The 20,320-nt window shown below is 32.4% G+C and overlaps 1 protein-coding gene across 2 annotated transcripts in view; it reads left to right on the plus strand.

The window, feature by feature from the left end:
- The window catches only part of LOC113393926 (uncharacterized), a 153,321-nt gene that overhangs the window by 87,872 nt on the left and 45,129 nt on the right, over positions 1–20,320 (plus strand). For both annotated transcript variants that reach the window (XM_026631047.2, XM_026631046.2), the window contains one exon: positions 3,968–4,077. In XM_026631047.2, coding sequence (XP_026486832.2) covers positions 4,009–4,077 — 69 coding nt within the window. In that variant the 5' untranslated portion in view covers positions 3,968–4,008. The remainder of the gene's footprint in view (positions 1–3,967; positions 4,078–20,320) is intronic.

Genomic DNA, 20,320 nt, shown 5'->3' on the forward strand with positions numbered 1-20,320 from the left:
TGAGCATTCAGATTCAGTAGGCTTTGTACATATACTGACGATCAGTTTCTGCTAGTTTTATACAAGATTTATTCGAATTCAAACTCAAATGAAATTAGACCACGGAAATTATCGCGCTCTGAAAAGTACGAAACAAGATAATATTACTATCTTACAGTCTTATCTACTAAGTATTCAATATTTAATAAATAGTAAACTTACATACATACTTTAAGTTATTACATCGACGGTGTTGTTCAGGGCATAAACGTCGCAAGCGCCCAAAGGATCATTTACTGATACCATAATGTATTGTGATACAATGTATGTAATTGAGCAATTACTTGGTTTATTTCGCCGTTTCTTAAAAAACTCTTAGTATAGCTTGGCTTTTGTTTTTCTAGTGAAACATCGTTTGTAGTTGATGAAAATACAAATTCAAATTTGAATTTGCATTGATTTTGTGCGATATATCGCAACTCTTCTGACACAATTATAAAAAGACTATAACGCATGTAAAAGTTGCAAAGGTTTAAATTTATTAATCGGACGATTTATCTAAATCTACATCATTACAATTAAATAGTGATGTAGGTTGCAAGAAAGTCTGTCTCGTTAAACCTACCCCCACTATAGTGATTAACGGACAATGCCGAGGAAAGTTGGCTTCGAAATCGATTTTAAGGAAATAAAATCGATTTTTAAGTTCTGAGTCATTTCAATGGTACATTTTTGTCACTTGAGAATTTAATTATCGTCTTATTTTATTCCACAACAATTAGTTCTAGAGTCAAATATAACATAATTTAAATAATATGTATATAATAGATTACGTGCGTTGAAGCCGAAAAAAAATACAATATTAAAGTAACTGGCTTAGTATAACCCTGTCTGGGTGGGTTCTACCTACTCTTCATACATTTCACCGTCAATCAACAATACTAAGTGTTGTTGTGTTACGGTTTGAAAGGTGAGTGAGCCAGTGTAACTATACGCACAAGGAATGTTTAAATTTTTTACGGTCCCAATGTCTACGTGAAGTAGTTATCGTCAGGTCTATTTGCACCTCCGCCTAGCTAATCAAAAAAAAAAAACTAATGGTCGCCCGTATAAGGTTAGGTTTATACTCGGTTACACGTAAAAGATTTTTATCTTACATTAGTCGAACATAATTATGATACAAATTCCACACTTTCATAACCTGCTTAAACATGATATCTGTAGAAGTATTTATTAAGTACCGATAAATATATACGATTTTTAATTTATCGTTGTTTTATATTTTTGTTTTCGGTATGTCACGACGTGGTGCAATTATAGAAACAATTTTTAAATTTAGAGGATTTTTTTTTTATATGGTACGATTGGTGCAATTTTTAATTTAAATTTTTAAATTTCGAATGTATTTTTTATTGTTCATGTCGTACATTGGTAAATATCAAAGAGATTCTAAAATAAATCCGATGGATATTTGTTTATTCTAAGTTCTCTTACAAAATATTGTTCATAATAAGTGGTTGTCTTATAATTGGTATTATTATGATATTATGTTAATCCTTATGCCTTCCGTAACATAAGAGTAACCAATTAAAGTTAATAATCTTACAAGGCTTTTATTTGTTTAAAAAAAAAAAGAATACCCAAGTAGGCTTATAAGCTCTTTTGAATCGTTTTGCAAGACAAATTTTATTACCGTTTGGAATGTAGATTCGAATGAGAAGAACTAAAAAAACATCTCAGTATTTACTCCATGGAAAAAAATACATATTGTTAAGAGAAAAAAATTAAAGAATCAGGAAGAAACTACCAGAATCTGTAATGTAGTCTTTTATAATAATAAAAGTGTCGCAAGGTTTGTATCCCATTTTAATATAAAATAAACAAATATTTAAAAGTATCAGTAATCAAATCATCAATAAACACACGATTAAAATTTCTAATTCAAATTTTAATACGTTTATGTAATCAAAACTACAGCACGTTAATAGATAATAGCCGGTGAGAACTACGTTAGGAAGCCAGGTCAATGACACTATGAACGCAGGCACCGCGTTTACGGATGGGCATGCGTATTGCACAATAATGGCTGCCATGTAATAAGTGTAATGGAAAAAATTAGACCACTATCTAATACGTGACTTAGGTAACAACATTTAAATGTATATTATCTGTTACACGCCAGCCCTTTGCGTTATTGTTTTGATTTAAAAATAAATGAAAATGTATCTCATTTTCTGTGTCTATTACTATTCTACACATGTTTTGTATACCCATCGTCCAAGCCTGATTGAAAATAAAACATCCAATACAAACTTTCGCTTGTACTCGAATATTATTGTAGTTTATTTTAATCATGTTTAAAAATCTGTTCATTCATAAAGGTGCCTCTACACGTTACAATAACTTAGTATATTCTAGTTTGTATTATTTAGCTTTTTTTATTGTTACACGAATGTTTACAAGTTACTCGGCTTAATTCACTAATAAAGTTTGACAGCGTATTTGAAATATACAATGTACGAGCTTGTAAATATTAAATAAGTGAATTTTATTTATTGCACGCACTTCTCAGTTTTAGGTATATCACTACTAATGAGAATATGTTTTACATAGTGACCTGGCCTGGTGGTGAATGATATGTAAACATTATTTCTAACAAACACCATTCAGGAATAATCAAGCTTCCTACCGGTGATAATCTATTTAGCATAAGTTCCTGCGATAACCGCGTATATACAAATAAATATTTTTTACCTCTTTATTATACTAGTTAATATGTGTGTGTTTGTTTGTTTAAGATAACATTTAATAGTTGTGGTGATTAAATTAGTACACCATTGAGTTTGAAGTTTTCATTTAATTTTGAGAAGAAATCTTGACAGACAGCAGCCTTTCGATAATAAGCAATAATTTAGCACAAAATGCACAAAAAATGTAAGAATGAAAGGAAACTCGTTATGGCAGACCTTGCTCGCTGAAGCGTAGCACTACCGTTGAAACCGTTCAGTAACTGCTTGCCCTTACACTAAAGGTCACATTAGTTATGCCTCGATGCTATTGCAACAAAGTTCTAGGATCAAATTCTCGACCCCAAATGTTTTGTGAAGTTTAACTTTTGCCTTCTCGATGATCAATGGATCATTGAAGTGTTCGACTATTATATATCTCTGACTATTCGTGTGTTTTGATATTTGTTATGTAATTTGTAAATTTATAATAAATTACAGTTCAGGTCTGTTTATTTTTTACATTTTATTTGTAATCCGTTTTACATAATAATTAATTGAATAAATAATAATAATAAAATAAACTTTTACATAACGAGTGATTGAACACAGTTACTTTCACAAAATAGGTTTGTATAATTCAATTTCAATTAGGAATAGGAAATAAATGAAGTTTGGAATTAGTTTTACAAGGGTTCCACTTAATTTAGTTTTGGTATAGTCAGACGTGGATCGTTAACGACAATCGCGGTCTTAAATGCCTGTAAGCGTATTCGCTTGAAGTTTAATATTGTTATTCGGTATTATTATTTAATATAATGTGCGTCTGAATTTTAAATATTTATTAGTTTTAACAAATACTGATAAAAAAGTAGATAACATTAAGTGCTTTAATATATATACAAATATGAATTAAAAATAGTTACTGTGAATGAATACTGCTAAAGACTATATTGCTATCCGTGACGTAGCGTGATAGAAACTGGTAAAGAATACAAGTATTTATTAAATTTATTTTATTTATTTATTTGGCCTGATTATAATTGATAAAATAATTATAAATATATTTATTACTTCTCTAGGTACCGCTCACGACTGCACTCGCGAGATGGTATCGTTAGGCGTTAGGTCTATATCTGTATTTGTACAGCTGAAACGTTTTTATACACTTTAAACGTTTAAATACAGGTGAACAAGCTCACTTTGCATTTCTAATTTGTTTATTAATTGACATATTAAAGTTGTGTTATTTATTTTTTCAGAGAAATGTCGCGGTGGAAGGGCAAAGTAAGGTAGCCGGCAGATGGCAGCAGTTAGCGCGGCGATGTTTCGGCCCGGGGGCGCGCTAGACCCCCCATGTTACGGTCAAAGGGTAAGTAGTTCGTTTAATTGTTGCTAGATGGCGTTAGCACACATACTCGAATAATATTTTTCGAATTATTATAAAAATTGGATACAATATTAACTAATTTGAATAATATTATCATTTTTTATTTTTAGTCTCCTTATATTACATCGTCATTAGTAATAAGCCTTTCGTTAAGGAATTTGCATACAATTTCATATTTCCTTTCCCTGTGTACGTTCACATTTTTAATTAAAATTCAAAGAAGTATTTATCTATCTATCTATTCATGATATAAATAAATCAAACATATTACTTAATTGTAAAAATTACTTGGATATTTCATCTCATTTGATTGTGACTGGACATGAAAGTTTTAATATATTTTACTTTGATCTCGGAAAATGTAATTTGAGATTTCGATACATTTATTATGAGTAAGTTACTTTGAATAAGATTTGTTTTCTGATCAAATAATTTGATTGACTTTCTCAAGTTTGTAAGATATTAATCTAACTTATATTATAAAATCGATCTGCCTCTTTGATTATGAGGTGCATATTCAAAAGTCACAGTTTCTGATCCCGGATCGGGCAAATAAAATGATATTAATTGCAGCTCGGGGTTTTAATGATATAAGAGTTACACTATTGTGTCTCGGATAGTTTATAATTCCTGTGCTGGAATTCTCTCCGGTAGGATAGCCGTTTTATTTAATTATGAGAGTGAGGAAATATCGATTGCATCTGAGATTACGAAAACACTTGTGCGTTGTTATATATCCATGTGGGCTACTCTCCGCAATTTTTACAATCAGTAATTTTACTTCTTGATATTACTTAGCAAGCTGTATTTATACTAATTAGACTATTTAACAAATTCAAATCGTTTGATTTTCTGCTGTTACTACTAAGCAAACTTACTGTTTTTGTTTTATTATGGGCTACCATTTAACAGTGAGTGGTCACTACCGCCCATAGACAATACCAATACCGTAAGAAATATTAATCGTTTCTTATATCGATAATCCACCACCAATGCTAGCTATGTCCCTTGTGCCTTTTGTTGCACTGGCTCACTGGTTCTTCAAACGGAGATTAAACAATACTAAGTGTTATGGCGGTAGAATATCTGATGGATGTTTGGTGTCTCAGACGGACTAGCACAAAGCCCTACCTGTTGATATATCTTCGACTATTCGACAAATTAGTGACGAAATATTAAATAGATAATAATATGATGATATGATGTCAATAATTTGTCTTGTTTTGTTAAACAATTCATGTAATCTATTTAGGATTGTACGTGTCGTGCGGTAAACAAATATGGCAGTTGAGCGATGAAACGGATGGACATGAATTGATTATGCGTGGACAGAAATGTAAACAGTCGTCTTGAATTTTGTATAAAGTCGCTTTTACTAAAATAATCTATATGATTTAGTGGTTAGAACGTGTTGATTTTATTCGATAAGTCCTTGGTTCAAATATGTCCACGCAATACTAAGTTTTCTTTTGCCTATGATTCATCTCTTGCATATCTATTCTGCCACATGTGTATCCAGTTACATAAAAACAGCGTGATAGAGCAACCTTTAATTCTTCTCACGAAGTAAGGAGTTCATTCCATAAGACATTTACTGTCACTTAAGCTTTTTCTATATTATAGAACTATTTAATTATTATAGCAGATATAATAATGAACTACTATTCCGATTTGAACAACTATTTGTTCCGTTATTCCGTTAGAAGTACACGCGTTAATGTATGTAGTTAAACGTGTTCTCTTTGTAAATATTGGCTGGGCTAATAACAATTAGATTGACTATATCCTTATAACCACTTGGGCTAAAACGAAAAAAAAATGATCGATGATTTTATATAGGTCTGGGTTTTATTTCTCGCCGATCTCTGTTTTTAATTGACGACGTTTACGGTTTTAACTGTTAAAAGTATTTCTCAGTGGCAGTACATTGGAATTTTAAGATTAATCACCTCTAATAAAATATGTGTAGGTATAAAATAATTTAATCCAAATAAAATAAAATAATAACCATATGTATTAAGATTCGTTGAAATTAAATCCTTTAAACAATGTTTATTTAAAATTTTCATAATAAAATTCATTACATTGTTCTTAAACATTATAATACTAAAAAAGCTACGTTTTAAAATTGAAACAATATGAATATTTAATTAATTCCGTTCCTAAACTAGAAGCGTCGGTTTTTTAAATCTACAAAAATGTTTTGACTAACGTATGTTATTAAGGTTCTAAATTGTAAATCTTTTGTGGTATGAAAATGAAATAATTGTTTGCGTTAAATATGAAAGTACACGCAAAATTATATCTTAATTGTTTCATTCAAGGTGACATTGAAAACATAGCGTAATCACGAAGATCACAAGTAAAAGTTAGTGATACCGTGAGAACATTTGTGTTTTAGGAAAGTAAATGTAATATTGTGTAAGAAACGTAATTATCTCGAGTTTAATCGTAATAACGCTTTATTTAACCAGAAATTATAGTCACAATAGCGTCTTCGCAATTAAATAAGGGTATGACGTCACTCATATGTTCCTTAGTAAATCCTTTGTTAACATAACATAACATAATCAGCCTGTAAATTTCCCACTGCTGGGCTAAGGCCTCCTCTCCCGTTAAAGGAGAAGGTATGGAGCATATTCCACCACGCTGCTCCAATGCGGGTTGGTGGAATACACATGTGGCAGAATTTCGTTGAAATTAGACACATGCAGGTTTCCTCACGATGTTTTCCTTCACCGCCGAGCACGAGATGAATTATAAACACAAATTAAGCACATGAAAATTCAGTGGTGCCTGCCTGGGTTTGAACCCGAAATCATCGGTTAAGATGCACGCGTTCTAACCACTGGGCCATCTCGGCTCTTAATCCTTTGTTATTGTACGTAATTTTTTTTGTTCGATTGCACGGTACGCCTTTTTGCAGGTTCTAGTGGTTGGGTACAATTTTGTACAAACTCGTCAACTATTACACATAACAGAAATGTCATTTGTATTTTGTGTTCCGGTTTTATAGGAGGAGGTTAGGTATAGCCAGTGTAATCACAGGCGCTAGGGACATCGCATCTAGTTCACACAGTTAACGGCTCATCGATGGAGTAAGAAATTGTGGTATTTGTTATATAGTGTGTATGTATGTAGATAACAGTGTATGTGTGTAGAAATGTAGATGATTGAGTGCGTTCCAATTTTGAAAAATATATTTTTTTAAATGCTATAGCAAATGTGGGATTCTTCTATGATTTCCAATTAGTAATATTAATAGTTACGAAACTAATCGTTCTAAATTATTCTGATTTTAAAGGTTTTTATTTTTATTTTGTTTAATACTCTTCTTAAATTCCACGATCAAGATAACAGGTAGAAACATATATATTATTAATTATAGTTTTAAATAAATGAGATTTTTAATAAAAGTTAAATCAACGCTAAAAGTGTGATTTGATTGTAACCACAATATTTGCTGCTCTGCTTAATGTACGGCTTATATTTAACCGGCCGCGGATGCCACGGTTTCGATATTCGAAAAGTCACGTCTGCCCAATAAATGAATCCAATATCGAATAATTAATGTCATTTTAAACGAATTTTATAATAAATCACGATAATGGCAACACTTATGCATTGTCAATAATATTTTCAAACTTTTAAAATGTGACATGATAAAATATTACGTACTTATAATGATTCATGGAACAATTTATAATAATTAACGTTTTATATTTTTGACATTTAATTTTGGTTATAATTTTTAGTAAGGAATTAACACGAGTTAAATGTCTAACCTATAGCAGCGCACGGATACACTGAGCATTTCACGGATACACTTTGCAAGTTACGGATACGCTGGGCTATTTATCACGCAACTGTCAACGAACAGACTATTCGCTAGTGATGCGCTACTAGCTATTGTTAGTGCAAATGTTTTCTTTTTTTTTTGTACATTGTAGGATAGAACATAAGCTTATGTTGTAAAAAAACATATATTGTTAAAATTTTAAACGGAATTGTAGCTATTCTGATTGCGCTTTCTATTTCACATACAACCTTCAAAGGTAGTTTTGCTGACTGGAAATGATAATTTGTGTTCGTTTGTAATATCAATCACCATCAACTCTATACATATATACCTTGTATGAACATTTTTTTTTATTTAGTTTATTAACGGGATTTTATTATAGAAACGAAAAATTACCAGATAAGATGTGTAGACTCTGCGGAGTCAGAAGTTTCTTGTATCAACTTAGTCGTATCTTTGTGTGGTTCATCTTATCACGCCCATGCAAAATTATAAGTTGAACTAGTTGTGAGTGAACTTAAAATTCGGTCAAGTAGTTTTTATAGTTTTATCTTTATGTAATAATTACCAAGACTTCGAGCAGCAGCTTTCATATGCAGCTGTTAATTAAGTCAAGTTATTAAATTATAATTCGGGATATGAAAATGTGTAAATGTTAATTTGGTACAATATTATGAATTTGAATAAATTGGTACAATATTATGTTAGCATTTTTAAACGTCGTTTTGAATTTTTGTGCAAACATGTTTGTTAGTTGAGTGATTTGGTATAGGCGTCCAATGCATAAAAATAAAAAAAATAAAACTTGGATTGAAAACTGGATGATGAAAGTTGGGGATATTTTTTTTCTCAAGGTATTCAAATATATTAGTTAATAATTATTCGTATATATATACACACACAGCAAATAAAATACTTAATCATCCTTCAAGGAAATTATTTAATTAAACAGCCCCAGTGTCAAAACGTGATTTGTCAAAATTGTTTTCAGAAAATTGAGCCAAAACAATACAAAAACCAAATTAGACGTTATAAAATATCAAACAGAAAAATCGAATAGTGAAAGCCAATATTATTAAAATAAACAATATTCTAATTGGAACGGTTCCATCGTACTTGTATTTTTATCACTACCAGGGCACGCTTATTAGCCTAACCTAGTTTTCAGGTTTCCGTATCCGTTCAGTTTTTGTATAGACGTCTGTTTGACCTACGCTGTCTGTTTTGTATAGACGTCGCTCAATAACAAGTTTTACGTTTTCCGTAATTAGTGTAGGTATATGACCTTTTAAAATTTATAATATTTTTCCATAGACGTTGCATTAGTCTGCTTAGACGGTTACGAAATTTTATATAATTATAAGATGTTTATCTTCAATGAGAATAGATCGATATTATTTTTGGTGGAATTTTGTATACGTTCATTTTTAGGGCACTTGGTGTTAAGCGGTTACCAACGCCCATAGACATTAGCCCTAAAATAAATATTAATAATGTCTTGAACACCCGCTTTGGGAACCTGGCTCACTCATTCTTCAAACCGTAACACAAATACTAAGTATTAGTGTTTGACGGTAGAACAATTTTTTAGTGAGTAGTACCAACCCAAGTGGCATTGCATAAAATTCAGTAAAATACGTGGGTTTCTATGGGTTGTTGTGTATGTATGGTATTGTTGTTTATGTCATGTGCGTATGTCGTGTATATTGCAATCTTAAAATTGCGAATTAAAAATAAAATATATAAGATAAACATCAAATTTTCGTTCGATTTTAAATATCGTAGTCAATATCGATTACAAAAAGCGAACTACCCACACAAGAATACGTTATACTTGACCTTCCTTTCAAATAGAATTCATTGTCCGTGCTCTGGAATGCATAGAATATATAATATTGACATCACGACTAGTGTCTGAGAGCAAATAAGGTCATAATCGTCACGATTTAGTGAAACCTTCGAAATCGATTTTTTTTTTGGAATGGTGTGTCGCAATCTATTTTAGAAATTAGATTATTTGACTTTTAATATTTGCAATAAATAAATAACGTACCGAAACAAAGGATTTCGTCAGTATGATAATCAGAATCGGTTATAATTTAAGCAGGATTTTGATATTATATTTGACGTATCTGTGTAGTTTGGGGTCTTATTAAAGGAAATATCTCGATCACTACTGATTTGAATAATAAATCAATCGTTTTGAAGTCTCTCGAGAAACCATTCGTCACATATTCTACCGGATGACAGCAATACTTGTTATTGTGTTCCTGTTTGAAGGGTGAGTGAGCCAGTGTAACTAAACGCACAAGTGACATAACATCTTGGTTCCCAAAATTGGTGGCGCATTGGTGTTTCGAGGAATGGTTAACATTTCTTGAGGGACGATGGGGGGGGAATATCTTTGGGCGATGGTGTAACCTTATCTTACCTACTCATCTCATAAAAAAACGCATAAATCAATTACTGTGTTTTTGTCACATACGAACAAATGTGCCCTATATGTAATTATAATTCATCTTGTATGGAAGTCTGCATGTGTGGAATGAAATTCTGGCACATCCATAATTTTCTTTTACCTATCTATCTGAACTCTGAAATGAGCTCTAACCTCTCTCCTAAAACAAGAGAAAAGGCCTATGACGTCATATTTATAGATTCTTATTGTACGCATGTGTGCCTGTGTGTGTTATGTTCGTGTTCTTTCGCATATCGTCACCTCGTTATATTATAAGCATAATTTATGTAATAAATCGACCTCTCACAAACAAGTATTACCAGCTTAATTACGTCCAAGTAAAGCAGAGCTATTCCAGTGTAAGGTCACAGCGAATTCTCAGCATATTTGAAATACACTTTCATCAAGGAATGCCGTTTATGTTAACCTATTCTGTCGTTAATGAAAGGTGTAATCCTTGATGGCTTATGTTGAAATTATAATAACATTATTTATTTAAATATTATAACAAATACCTCGTATCGTAAGGTAATTGGACGATTAAAATAATCAGGAATAAGACTAGACTGAAATCATTTGCCTTTGCCAATCTGGGGTCCGGGTATTGAAATTTGCACATAACCCAGGAATTTTTTTGTTAATTTTTGAGATCTAAAATAGTGGGGCAATGTTGACTGAGTGGTTATAGCAGTAGTTTATCTTATTCTTGGTTATTCTTTTAGTTTCGTTCATTGATTTTAATTGAATTATTCAAAGCCTAATCAATCATATTTTTAATTTTAACCTAAATATATATTATATTGCACTTATCTCAGGAACTACATGTCTCAAATGTTTTCTTCTTGCGTTAGATAGTCCGTTTATTGAGGAATGTTGTTGATTATATGACTTCAAATTACGAACTCTAAAGAGCAAAGCAGTATCAATAAACTTCACCTAATCTGGAAAACTTTTCAACATGCTCCTGCATGAGGCTTGTGTTTTTGATTTGATCCAATTTAAACGAGGATGAACCATGCAGGACCGCTAGTTTAAATGTAAATCACGGTGAAATAAACAATCATTTAATAAGTATGGTAAAATACTGCAAAACACCCACTGCTGGGATGAAGTTTCCTCTCTTTTTTGAAGAGATAGTACAGAGCTCAATTACGCTGCTCTAGTTCGGATTGGTGGACAGGATATTATAATTAATGATCCAGATTTAATTTAACGATTTTTTTTTATATTTTACTTGAAATATCTTTTAAAAAATATGAAAGCTCAGGATCTCTTTATATAATGTTATTTTTTTTTCTGAAAAATAATTAAATCACTGTAACTATTAAACTAAGACCGTCGCTCGCTATAAAAAATTTCTACTAAAGAAAAAGTTAAGTCTCGTCTTAAAATGAAATTACGTTAAACGTTTTCGCTTACACGAAGCAGAAAAACCGGATTTGAACCGTTAGCCCATTCAATTTGCAACAATGACCGCGCTTAGGTGCAAACACAAAGAAAACAAACGTTACGTAAACTCGCTATGCCATCTTCATACTGCAGGCGTTTTAAGCGCTCGTTAACTCACGTGGTCATAACACTCTTAAAACATAATACCCATTAATATATTTTATACTTGAGATACCAACTTTTGTTTTGAGGTTAATAGGGTACGATAAAAAGATTAGGATTAGAACTAATGACTTCACGTGATTTTTCAGGTATGGAGATGAATACACTTCAGACTGCTACTGAGATATTTGTGGAAAAAACGTAATAAATTTTATATGTCATGATTTGAATCGTAGCTCTATAAGCTAGCCGCTAGATTAGTATGGTAGGTTATCTAACAGCATATTTGAATAGTACGTGTTAGAAAATAGATACACATGCACGTAAAAATAATCACATCGATGTTTTTAATATCTTAATAACTTTACGTGATTTTTTGAGAGAATAAAGACAAATTTGTAATAGAGTTACACATTGAAGCACGTGCAGTATCAAGATCATATATAGTATAAGAGCTGTGAGTTATCGGGAAACCACGTAAACCAAATCATTGAAATAGTTCAACGATTTAATTATTATAATGATATATACTCCAGCTGACTTCGTGCTGATTTAATTAAAATTTCACAACGAGGTACACTTATTAAATATATTCTACGAGCATCGTCAAATATGTGTGTATATTTGGATCATATCGTCGTGACCTATTTTGAAAAACAATCACAAACGATGAGCCAATTGCACGGGATTATAGTCTACGAGAGTGTATGCAATCATAATTGCAATATCTGTTCCTTCACTTTCATAATTTAATGGTACAGCAAATTGCACATGACGTGAGGTATTCAGGCGTAGACTCTGATCACAAATCAAGAACCAGTGATTAAGGGTCGCAGGGTTAATTTATTTATGTGACACAAATCCTCATCTATCAAAAATATCAAAAATATGATCTGGAACGGCTAATTTATTCGTGGAATTGGTTTAGAGTTAGTTAAATATTTATATTCATCATTCATTTTATATTTATTCATTTACTAATCGGGAGGATAAAAAAATAATTGGTGACTGTTAATGTATATGATACTTATAAATCTGAGTGACTTTAAATTATACGTGTGAAAAAAAATTTAAATAGAGATAATAATGAATCACTGAAATAAGTAAAATGTGCTGCTAAAAGAGGGAGATATTAGCAATTAAAATTTTAATTGACTAAATTAAATACTGTGTCAGGTTATGTAGGAAGCTTATTGTTCGAACAAGAAGATATGCTGCATTTTCTGTACTAGTACACAAATTTATAAAGTAGCCATCTCCAACATATTTTGTAGTCATTCAATCATTTGACCACTCTTGACATTGACATTTGACACCATTAATTTGTATTTAGATTATAATTAAAAGTCTTATTGAAATACCCGTTCTGTTTCAACTAATTTTAATAAAACGTTACTCATCTGAAGATGCCTTACCACAGCAAGATATAGAAAGGTGCGTTTGTCTGGTCCGCGACAGGTGCTCGCGTCGGCTCTGCGATTCTGCGCCCACGACGCTTTCCAATCCTAAAATATTAATCTATTGTTCTGCCAATTACCGGTTGTTATAAAATTTAATCTTATTATGCATATAAACTAATTTATTATATGGTTAAATGGTGCAATTTGCGTTTATGCTCGTATAAAACATTGCAATTGTCTTTATTAGTCCAAGTGAAGTGCTTGTGTTTTATTTGTTTGGTGCAACATTAAGCTTAAACTGCAAAAGGAAAATTTTGTGTCGCTTATACACGTTGGTCACAACATTCTCAAAATTGTCTGTCTGAGGGATATGTTATATGTTGATTTGTTGTTCTGTGTGTATGTTTGCTCAAACAAACTTACTTGAAATGAAAAAAAAAAATCTGGCCTTTAAAAAAAAATTGTAAATATTTGTAGAACAGACCGTTTCTTACTTGCTATTAAAGTTTCCAATCTCTTGATATAAAGTAGTTTGTTTCGAATATTAAATTATAAATTAATATTGTAATATTATAAATAGTTTTTTTTTGTATATAGGGGTGATATCCGGAACGAATTAACCAATTCTATTCTTTCCCCTGGTTGAAAGCTTAATTATTTCTGAATATAAATTATATTTATAATTTTCTTTATTAATAAAATTGCACCCGTGAGAAACCAGGGCGTGTCACTTGCATAACTCTAAAAATACACATAATTTTTGTATTGATAAAACAATTGTAGCTCAGGTTAATCATCTTCCGTATTGTCAATCAAATTTTATAAACGAATCTATGTATTGACGTATATTATGTTTATTTTTTTTTCGTTTGGCAATATAATTGAGTATTTCCTGTTCACCTTAGCGGTAATTAGAAACATCTGTTAAAGAAGCGAGTTTTTTAAAGATAAAAAATTGTTTATATAATTATTATAATTGGTCTGTTTATTATGAAATCAACGATGCGTTAAGAATGTATAATAATATTGTCCTGTTGATTGAATTATGACCAAAGTTGCTTAATTCAAAAACTATTTCTACCGCCAAACAACAATACTACTCAGTATTGTGTTTTGGTTTAAAGGGTGAGAGCCAGTTAGACTACAAGTCCTAGGGTCATAACATCGTCTATAGACAGTTGTGACTACTTATCACCAGGTGACCCGAAAATGCATAGTATTAAAGGTGTGTTTTAACATTTTAACAATAACAAGTTGCTACACAAGAAACAATTTGGATTTACAAGGGGTCGCTCGACAACTGACGCTGGTGTTGAGCTCGTTAAAAATATTTACAGGGCCTGGGAGGAGTCACAGGATGCCTTAGGGATATTTTGTGATTTATCTAAGGCCTTTGATTGCGTGCAACACGAAACTTTGGTCAGGAAGCTACGTCATTATGGAATTAGGGACACTGCACTCAGTCTTCTGATTTCGTATCTGAGCAATCGGATTCAGAGGGTTGATGTAAATGGAAAGAGATCTCCCGGGTCTCCAGTTACTGTGGGGGTCCCTCAAGGATCAATTCTTGGACCATTCCTCTTCCTTGTTTATATAAATGACCTGCCACATCTCCTAGGTGATAAACTCGAGATAGTATTGTTTGCTGATGATACTTCTTTAATTTTTAAAATAAAAAGACGTCTTTCAATATATGACGATGTGAACAATACTCTCTCTGAAATAGTAAATTGGTTTAGTGTTAATAATTTAATGTTAAATAGTAAAAAGACTAAATGTATTAAATTCACTACTCCCAATGTAAGATGTGTCAAAACGAGTGTATGCTTAAACGGGGAAGCATTAGATGTTTTAGAATCAACAGAGTTCCTTGGTATGACAATAGACTCTAAGCTCCAATGGGGCCCCCATATAAATAAGTTGGCGAATGGACTCAGCTCTGCAGCCTATGCGGTAAAAAAAATTAGACTTTTGACTGATGTGGATACGGCTCGTCTTGTGTACTTCAGTTATTTCCACAGTATAATGTCGTATGGCATCCTACTCTGGGGTAATGCAGCTGACATTAATACTATTTTTGTACTGCAGAAGAGGGCTATTCGTGCAATTTATAACCTGGGCCCAAAAGATTCGTTAAGAGATAAATTTAAAGAAATTAAAATAATGACTGTCGCTTCTCAATTTGTTTTTGATAATGTTATGTATGTACGCATAAACATAAACGATTTTCCCAGAAATTGTGACGTACATTCTATTAACACTAGGAACAAGAATAAACTTGTTACTCCAAGTACCCGATTACACAGGGTTAGTAACTCTTTTTTGGGGCAATGTATACGTTTTTACAACAGGATCCCAGAAAACGTTCAAAATTATTCAATTATAAAATTCAAAAGAATCGTTAAAGAGCGTTTGTGTGCTAAAGGATATTACAACACTAATGACTTTTTAGTTGACTGCACACCTTGGGAATGAAATGATCGCCTCCAGGCTGTTTCAAATAACTAAAATATAATAATTATTGTACATGCAAAATGAAAAAAAAAAAAAAATATCCCGCTGAGTTTCTTTCGCCGGTTCTTCTCAGGTCCGAGGTGCTAAATTCCGAACCGGTGGTAGATTTTTGACAATCAATAAGCAAGTGTAAACACTTTTATATTGAATAAAGATTTTTGATTTGATTTGATTTGATTTGATTTGTTTAGACCATAGGTGCCTTTAATATGACCTTACTCTCATAGTCTGATAGGACGGTAATTCGCGTGACCGGAGAGAGACCGGCGCTGGTTCAACGGCTTTACGCGTTTAATAACATTAATCAGCGCGATCGAGATTTGGAACCTGCAGCCTTATGAACTAGCCACTAGAATAACGTCACAGTTTAGTATATATATTACTTGCATATTTTATCTTAACACTAATTAGTTGGACTGGTTCCTTGCACAGAAAACCAAAAGTGTTTTCATGTGATCATAACATGGATAAAAAGGCCACGCGCAATGTATTATTGTATGTCTGTAATTGTAAATTATATGTTTACGCAATCATAATCTAATGTTCCAAATTGTATTCACGAACAAGATAATAAAATACAATTCAATGGTTATTTCATAAACAGTATTTCGTTCTCTTAGATCTCGATCGAGCATTAATTCTCGCAATATTACGGTAAATCGCAGATGTGGACCAATCAGACGGAATTGTATATCTTTAACAGTTTATGGGTTTTTTATTCCTATGCCAATATATGCGAGTAACGGACTGGTTTATTGGAGTACTGGGCTTAACGTCTTACATAGATGAATAAATCGTATTTGTTATTTGGAAACTTCACTTTGGAAGTCAAACTTCTTTGAGTGAGGTGAGATCAAAGTTGAAAATAATTGTGACGTTACGTTGGCGTCGTAGTGAAATGTTTTTAATTCAAATAAATATTGCTTCTGTCACGTGTACAGCTGACAACATAAACTAAGTTACCCTAATCGTGACGTCACTTTGCTGTGCAATTAGTATGTTTTTTGTTAATACAAAGTTTAAATTATATAAAATTTACATTTGTTTATTAATTTATTTTTAATGTGATTGCGTGTCTTATCATTGTTTGTTCCTTATTAATTTTAACTTTTAATCTGATTACTAGAATTAACTGCCCGTAAATTTCCAACGGCTGGACGAAGATTCCCTCTTAAATTTTATGTCATACGCCATATGCGTGTTTGTAATTCTCCGTCCAATATAATAAGACGGAAAATCAGATTTATTAAGGAATGAATACTTATAGTTTTTATTATCTATGTCTAGATAGACTGTTAAACCTGAGAACGTGTCGATAATTGTAGGTAGTGTAACCGTTGACCACTGAGTACACGCACACTAGTTTGGCGAGTGTCAAGCGTAGCTGTCACGCACACCAAGATAAAAGAGTTGGTTTCTTATTTTTAAATGTAAAAGATAGGTGGACGAGCAAAAGGGCTACCTGATGGTAAATGATCACCACCGCCCATAGACATTAACACTGTAAGAAAACATAACCAACTACAATTCGCTACCAACCTTGGGAGCTAAGATGTCCCTTGTGCGTGTAGTTACACTGTTGTTGTGTTCCTGTGTGTTGTTGGGTATGAAGGGCGAGTACGCCCTTTAAACCGGAACACACCCACACTAAGTATTTCTGTTTGGCGGTACAATATATGATGAGTGCATGACACCTACCCAGACGGGCTTGCACAAAGCCCTACCGCCAAGTAAAGTTTGTTTTACATCTTTTGTAGTGCGACACTATATAAATAGTATTAGACTTATAATATGAATCCAATTAAACTCTGGTAAGAGATCTATAAATAACAGGCCTATTTACACAAAATTATTTTGTTAAATATGATAATTATGACGACGATGTGTTGTACCGATATATCACTTTTGTTGTTGAGTTTATTTTTAAAACACCAAAGCAATATCCAAGGTCTTAATACTGTCGAATACCGTTTATTTTTAAGCTTTAACTTACTAACAATTGAATTTATAAAATTTGCCCAAAATGCGAGTATTTAAAGAACGTTAATTAAAAGTAAATCTCATGTTAGGAAGGCTTGGGACTTATTATATCATGCTGCACCACTCGTGAGGTGGATGGTGGGATTCATACCATACATCCAGGGTTTCTCACGATGTTTTCCTTCACCGCTAAATACGAGATAACCTAGCATCAAAATTAAGTGTTCTAAGAGATCATTTCGGGATGAAATCCAGGCAGCGTTTGGTGCGGAAATCTTCGGCTATGATTTAGTTCTTTTACGCACTAGACAGTATTAAGGTATTAACATGTTACGATGAAAAATAAAAGCAATGATTTCTGAACTTATCTTAATACGCCACTTTTAATGTAAATACAAAACAATCGCAATTTATAAGTATATATCTATTTATTTCAGATTTTATATAAAAGTCGCGCATTTAAGGTTTAAAGAAATTTCTATTTATAAACGTTATCATGTCTCGAATGATTATAAACAACAAATATGCTTTTTAATATTCCGAAGATCCAATAAAGTCTTTGAAATTTAATATCGCATCAAATATTCCCGTTCTGAATTCTTTGTAAGTGTGCATTTAAAAATGTTATTTTAAAACGTCTCAAACAGTAGTTTTACTTTAAAAATTAAATATAAGCGTCAGTAGTTCGCAACAAAGCGGTTCTTTTAAACGTTTTCGGATCTTTTTTTTTTATTCTTGAATACAGTGCAATTGCTTCGGGAACGGAAAAATGCAAATGGAACGAAAACTGAGTATTTGTTGGGTCAATTGTTAAGATTTGTTGCACATGGCAGGGGTTTGTTTGCACCCTCTCTCATGTACGCACTGTATATGCTATAGTGTTTAGTTAGTATAGTGTTGGAGGAGTAGGTCCAATGAAATACCACATATTGCTTTCATGACTTACAAAATACAACCTTTTTGTCTGAGAACAGAAACTTCCCATTGATTAAAATACGTAGACTTAAACTGCCTTAACTAAAATCATAAATTCACCTCTGGGCAAGAGGCACTGAGTTTTCATGTAGATTCGGCGATTAAGGAAAACATCGTAGGAATACACGTGTTGATTATTTTTTGTTAAAATGTCTATAAATTTACTTCTTATGATTTACTAACAAATCCTAACATTAGGACTTTTACGGGCTGATAGAAATGATTAAATTGTACTTAATAAATTGTAATAACAAATGATGTAATAAATTTTACATATCTGTTACATTTTGAACCGTCTATTCGAGTCAGTCTGTCGGATTACAAATAACTCAACGAATAATTCCAACAACGAAAAAAAAAAAAAAAAACTACGGAATATTTTCAAATACAGAAAACGAAAAATATAGAAAAAAATTGTGTATCAAACGTCCGCTGAGTTGTTTCAAGTTTGACGTTGACGAAGCCACATGACATTGGGAAACCGTTGACAGCTCGGTCGTTTCTGTTCACATTTGACACCGGTCAAGTCAGAGAAATGTCCCACGTCAGTATCGAATGTCAGAATTCTATTCCCGATGAAATATAATCGAAATTGAATTTACTTGGTTGTAGGTCATTGTGCAAGCAAGTAGGTCACACACTCCTCATATATTTTAACGCGAAGTAGCAATACTTTGTATTTTGGCTGGGTGAGATTCTGTGAGAAGGTTGAGTGAGCCAGTGTGGCTACAGGCACAGGAGCGCAACAACTTAATTCCCAAAGATTGGTGGGCTTTGGAGATGTAAGGAATGGCTAAAATTTCTTAAAACGCATTGGCGTCTTAAGTACAACGATAAAGGTAAAAGGTAAACAATGGTATTTACCACAGTCCATAGGCCAATTCCTATGGGCGGTGGTGATTAATCAGGCTCATTTGTCTATCAGTCTAACTATTTAATAAAAAAATCCATTTTGTTAGGTATTTGTTTACACTTCAATATGCTTGATTAAAAATATACAGACCACACTGTGTGTGGTGCTACACGATCCTTAATAGGTTGCGATTCTTATGTATTTCGAATTCGGTCACTGCATCTTTGCTGCAAGTAGCATTCTTGCGCAGTTAAATATCTACTCTTTCAGTTATAATCATTAACACGACAATTCCGACACGACTAAAAGTTAAGGTGCAGCTTACCTTTTCATTTCCACGAGATATTTGACAGAAACAGCAAATAGGATTAGATCGACATATGAGAAATTGCTCTAATTAAAAGAGCACCAAAACAAAGCAATTTTATGCCTTTCTTTTTCAAGCTGACATTTTCAGAGAGTTCGACGCTTCAGTTCATATATAGATTCAGAATTTACAGTCTATTTGCAACAACTTCTCAACTATTCAACTCACTGTTCGCAACTATTTTACTTGGTGATAGAGCTTAGGTAGGTACCACCCATTTATCAGATATTCTACTGTCAAACAGTAATACTAAAATACTTGTTATGTTCCGGTTAGGAGTTGGAAGATTGGCGGCACATTTGTGTGGTACGGAATGGTTCATATTTTT

The sequence above is a fragment of the Vanessa tameamea genome, chromosome 16 (assembly GCF_037043105.1).
Source record: "Vanessa tameamea isolate UH-Manoa-2023 chromosome 16, ilVanTame1 primary haplotype, whole genome shotgun sequence".
Lineage (NCBI taxonomy): Eukaryota > Metazoa > Arthropoda > Insecta > Lepidoptera > Nymphalidae > Vanessa > Vanessa tameamea.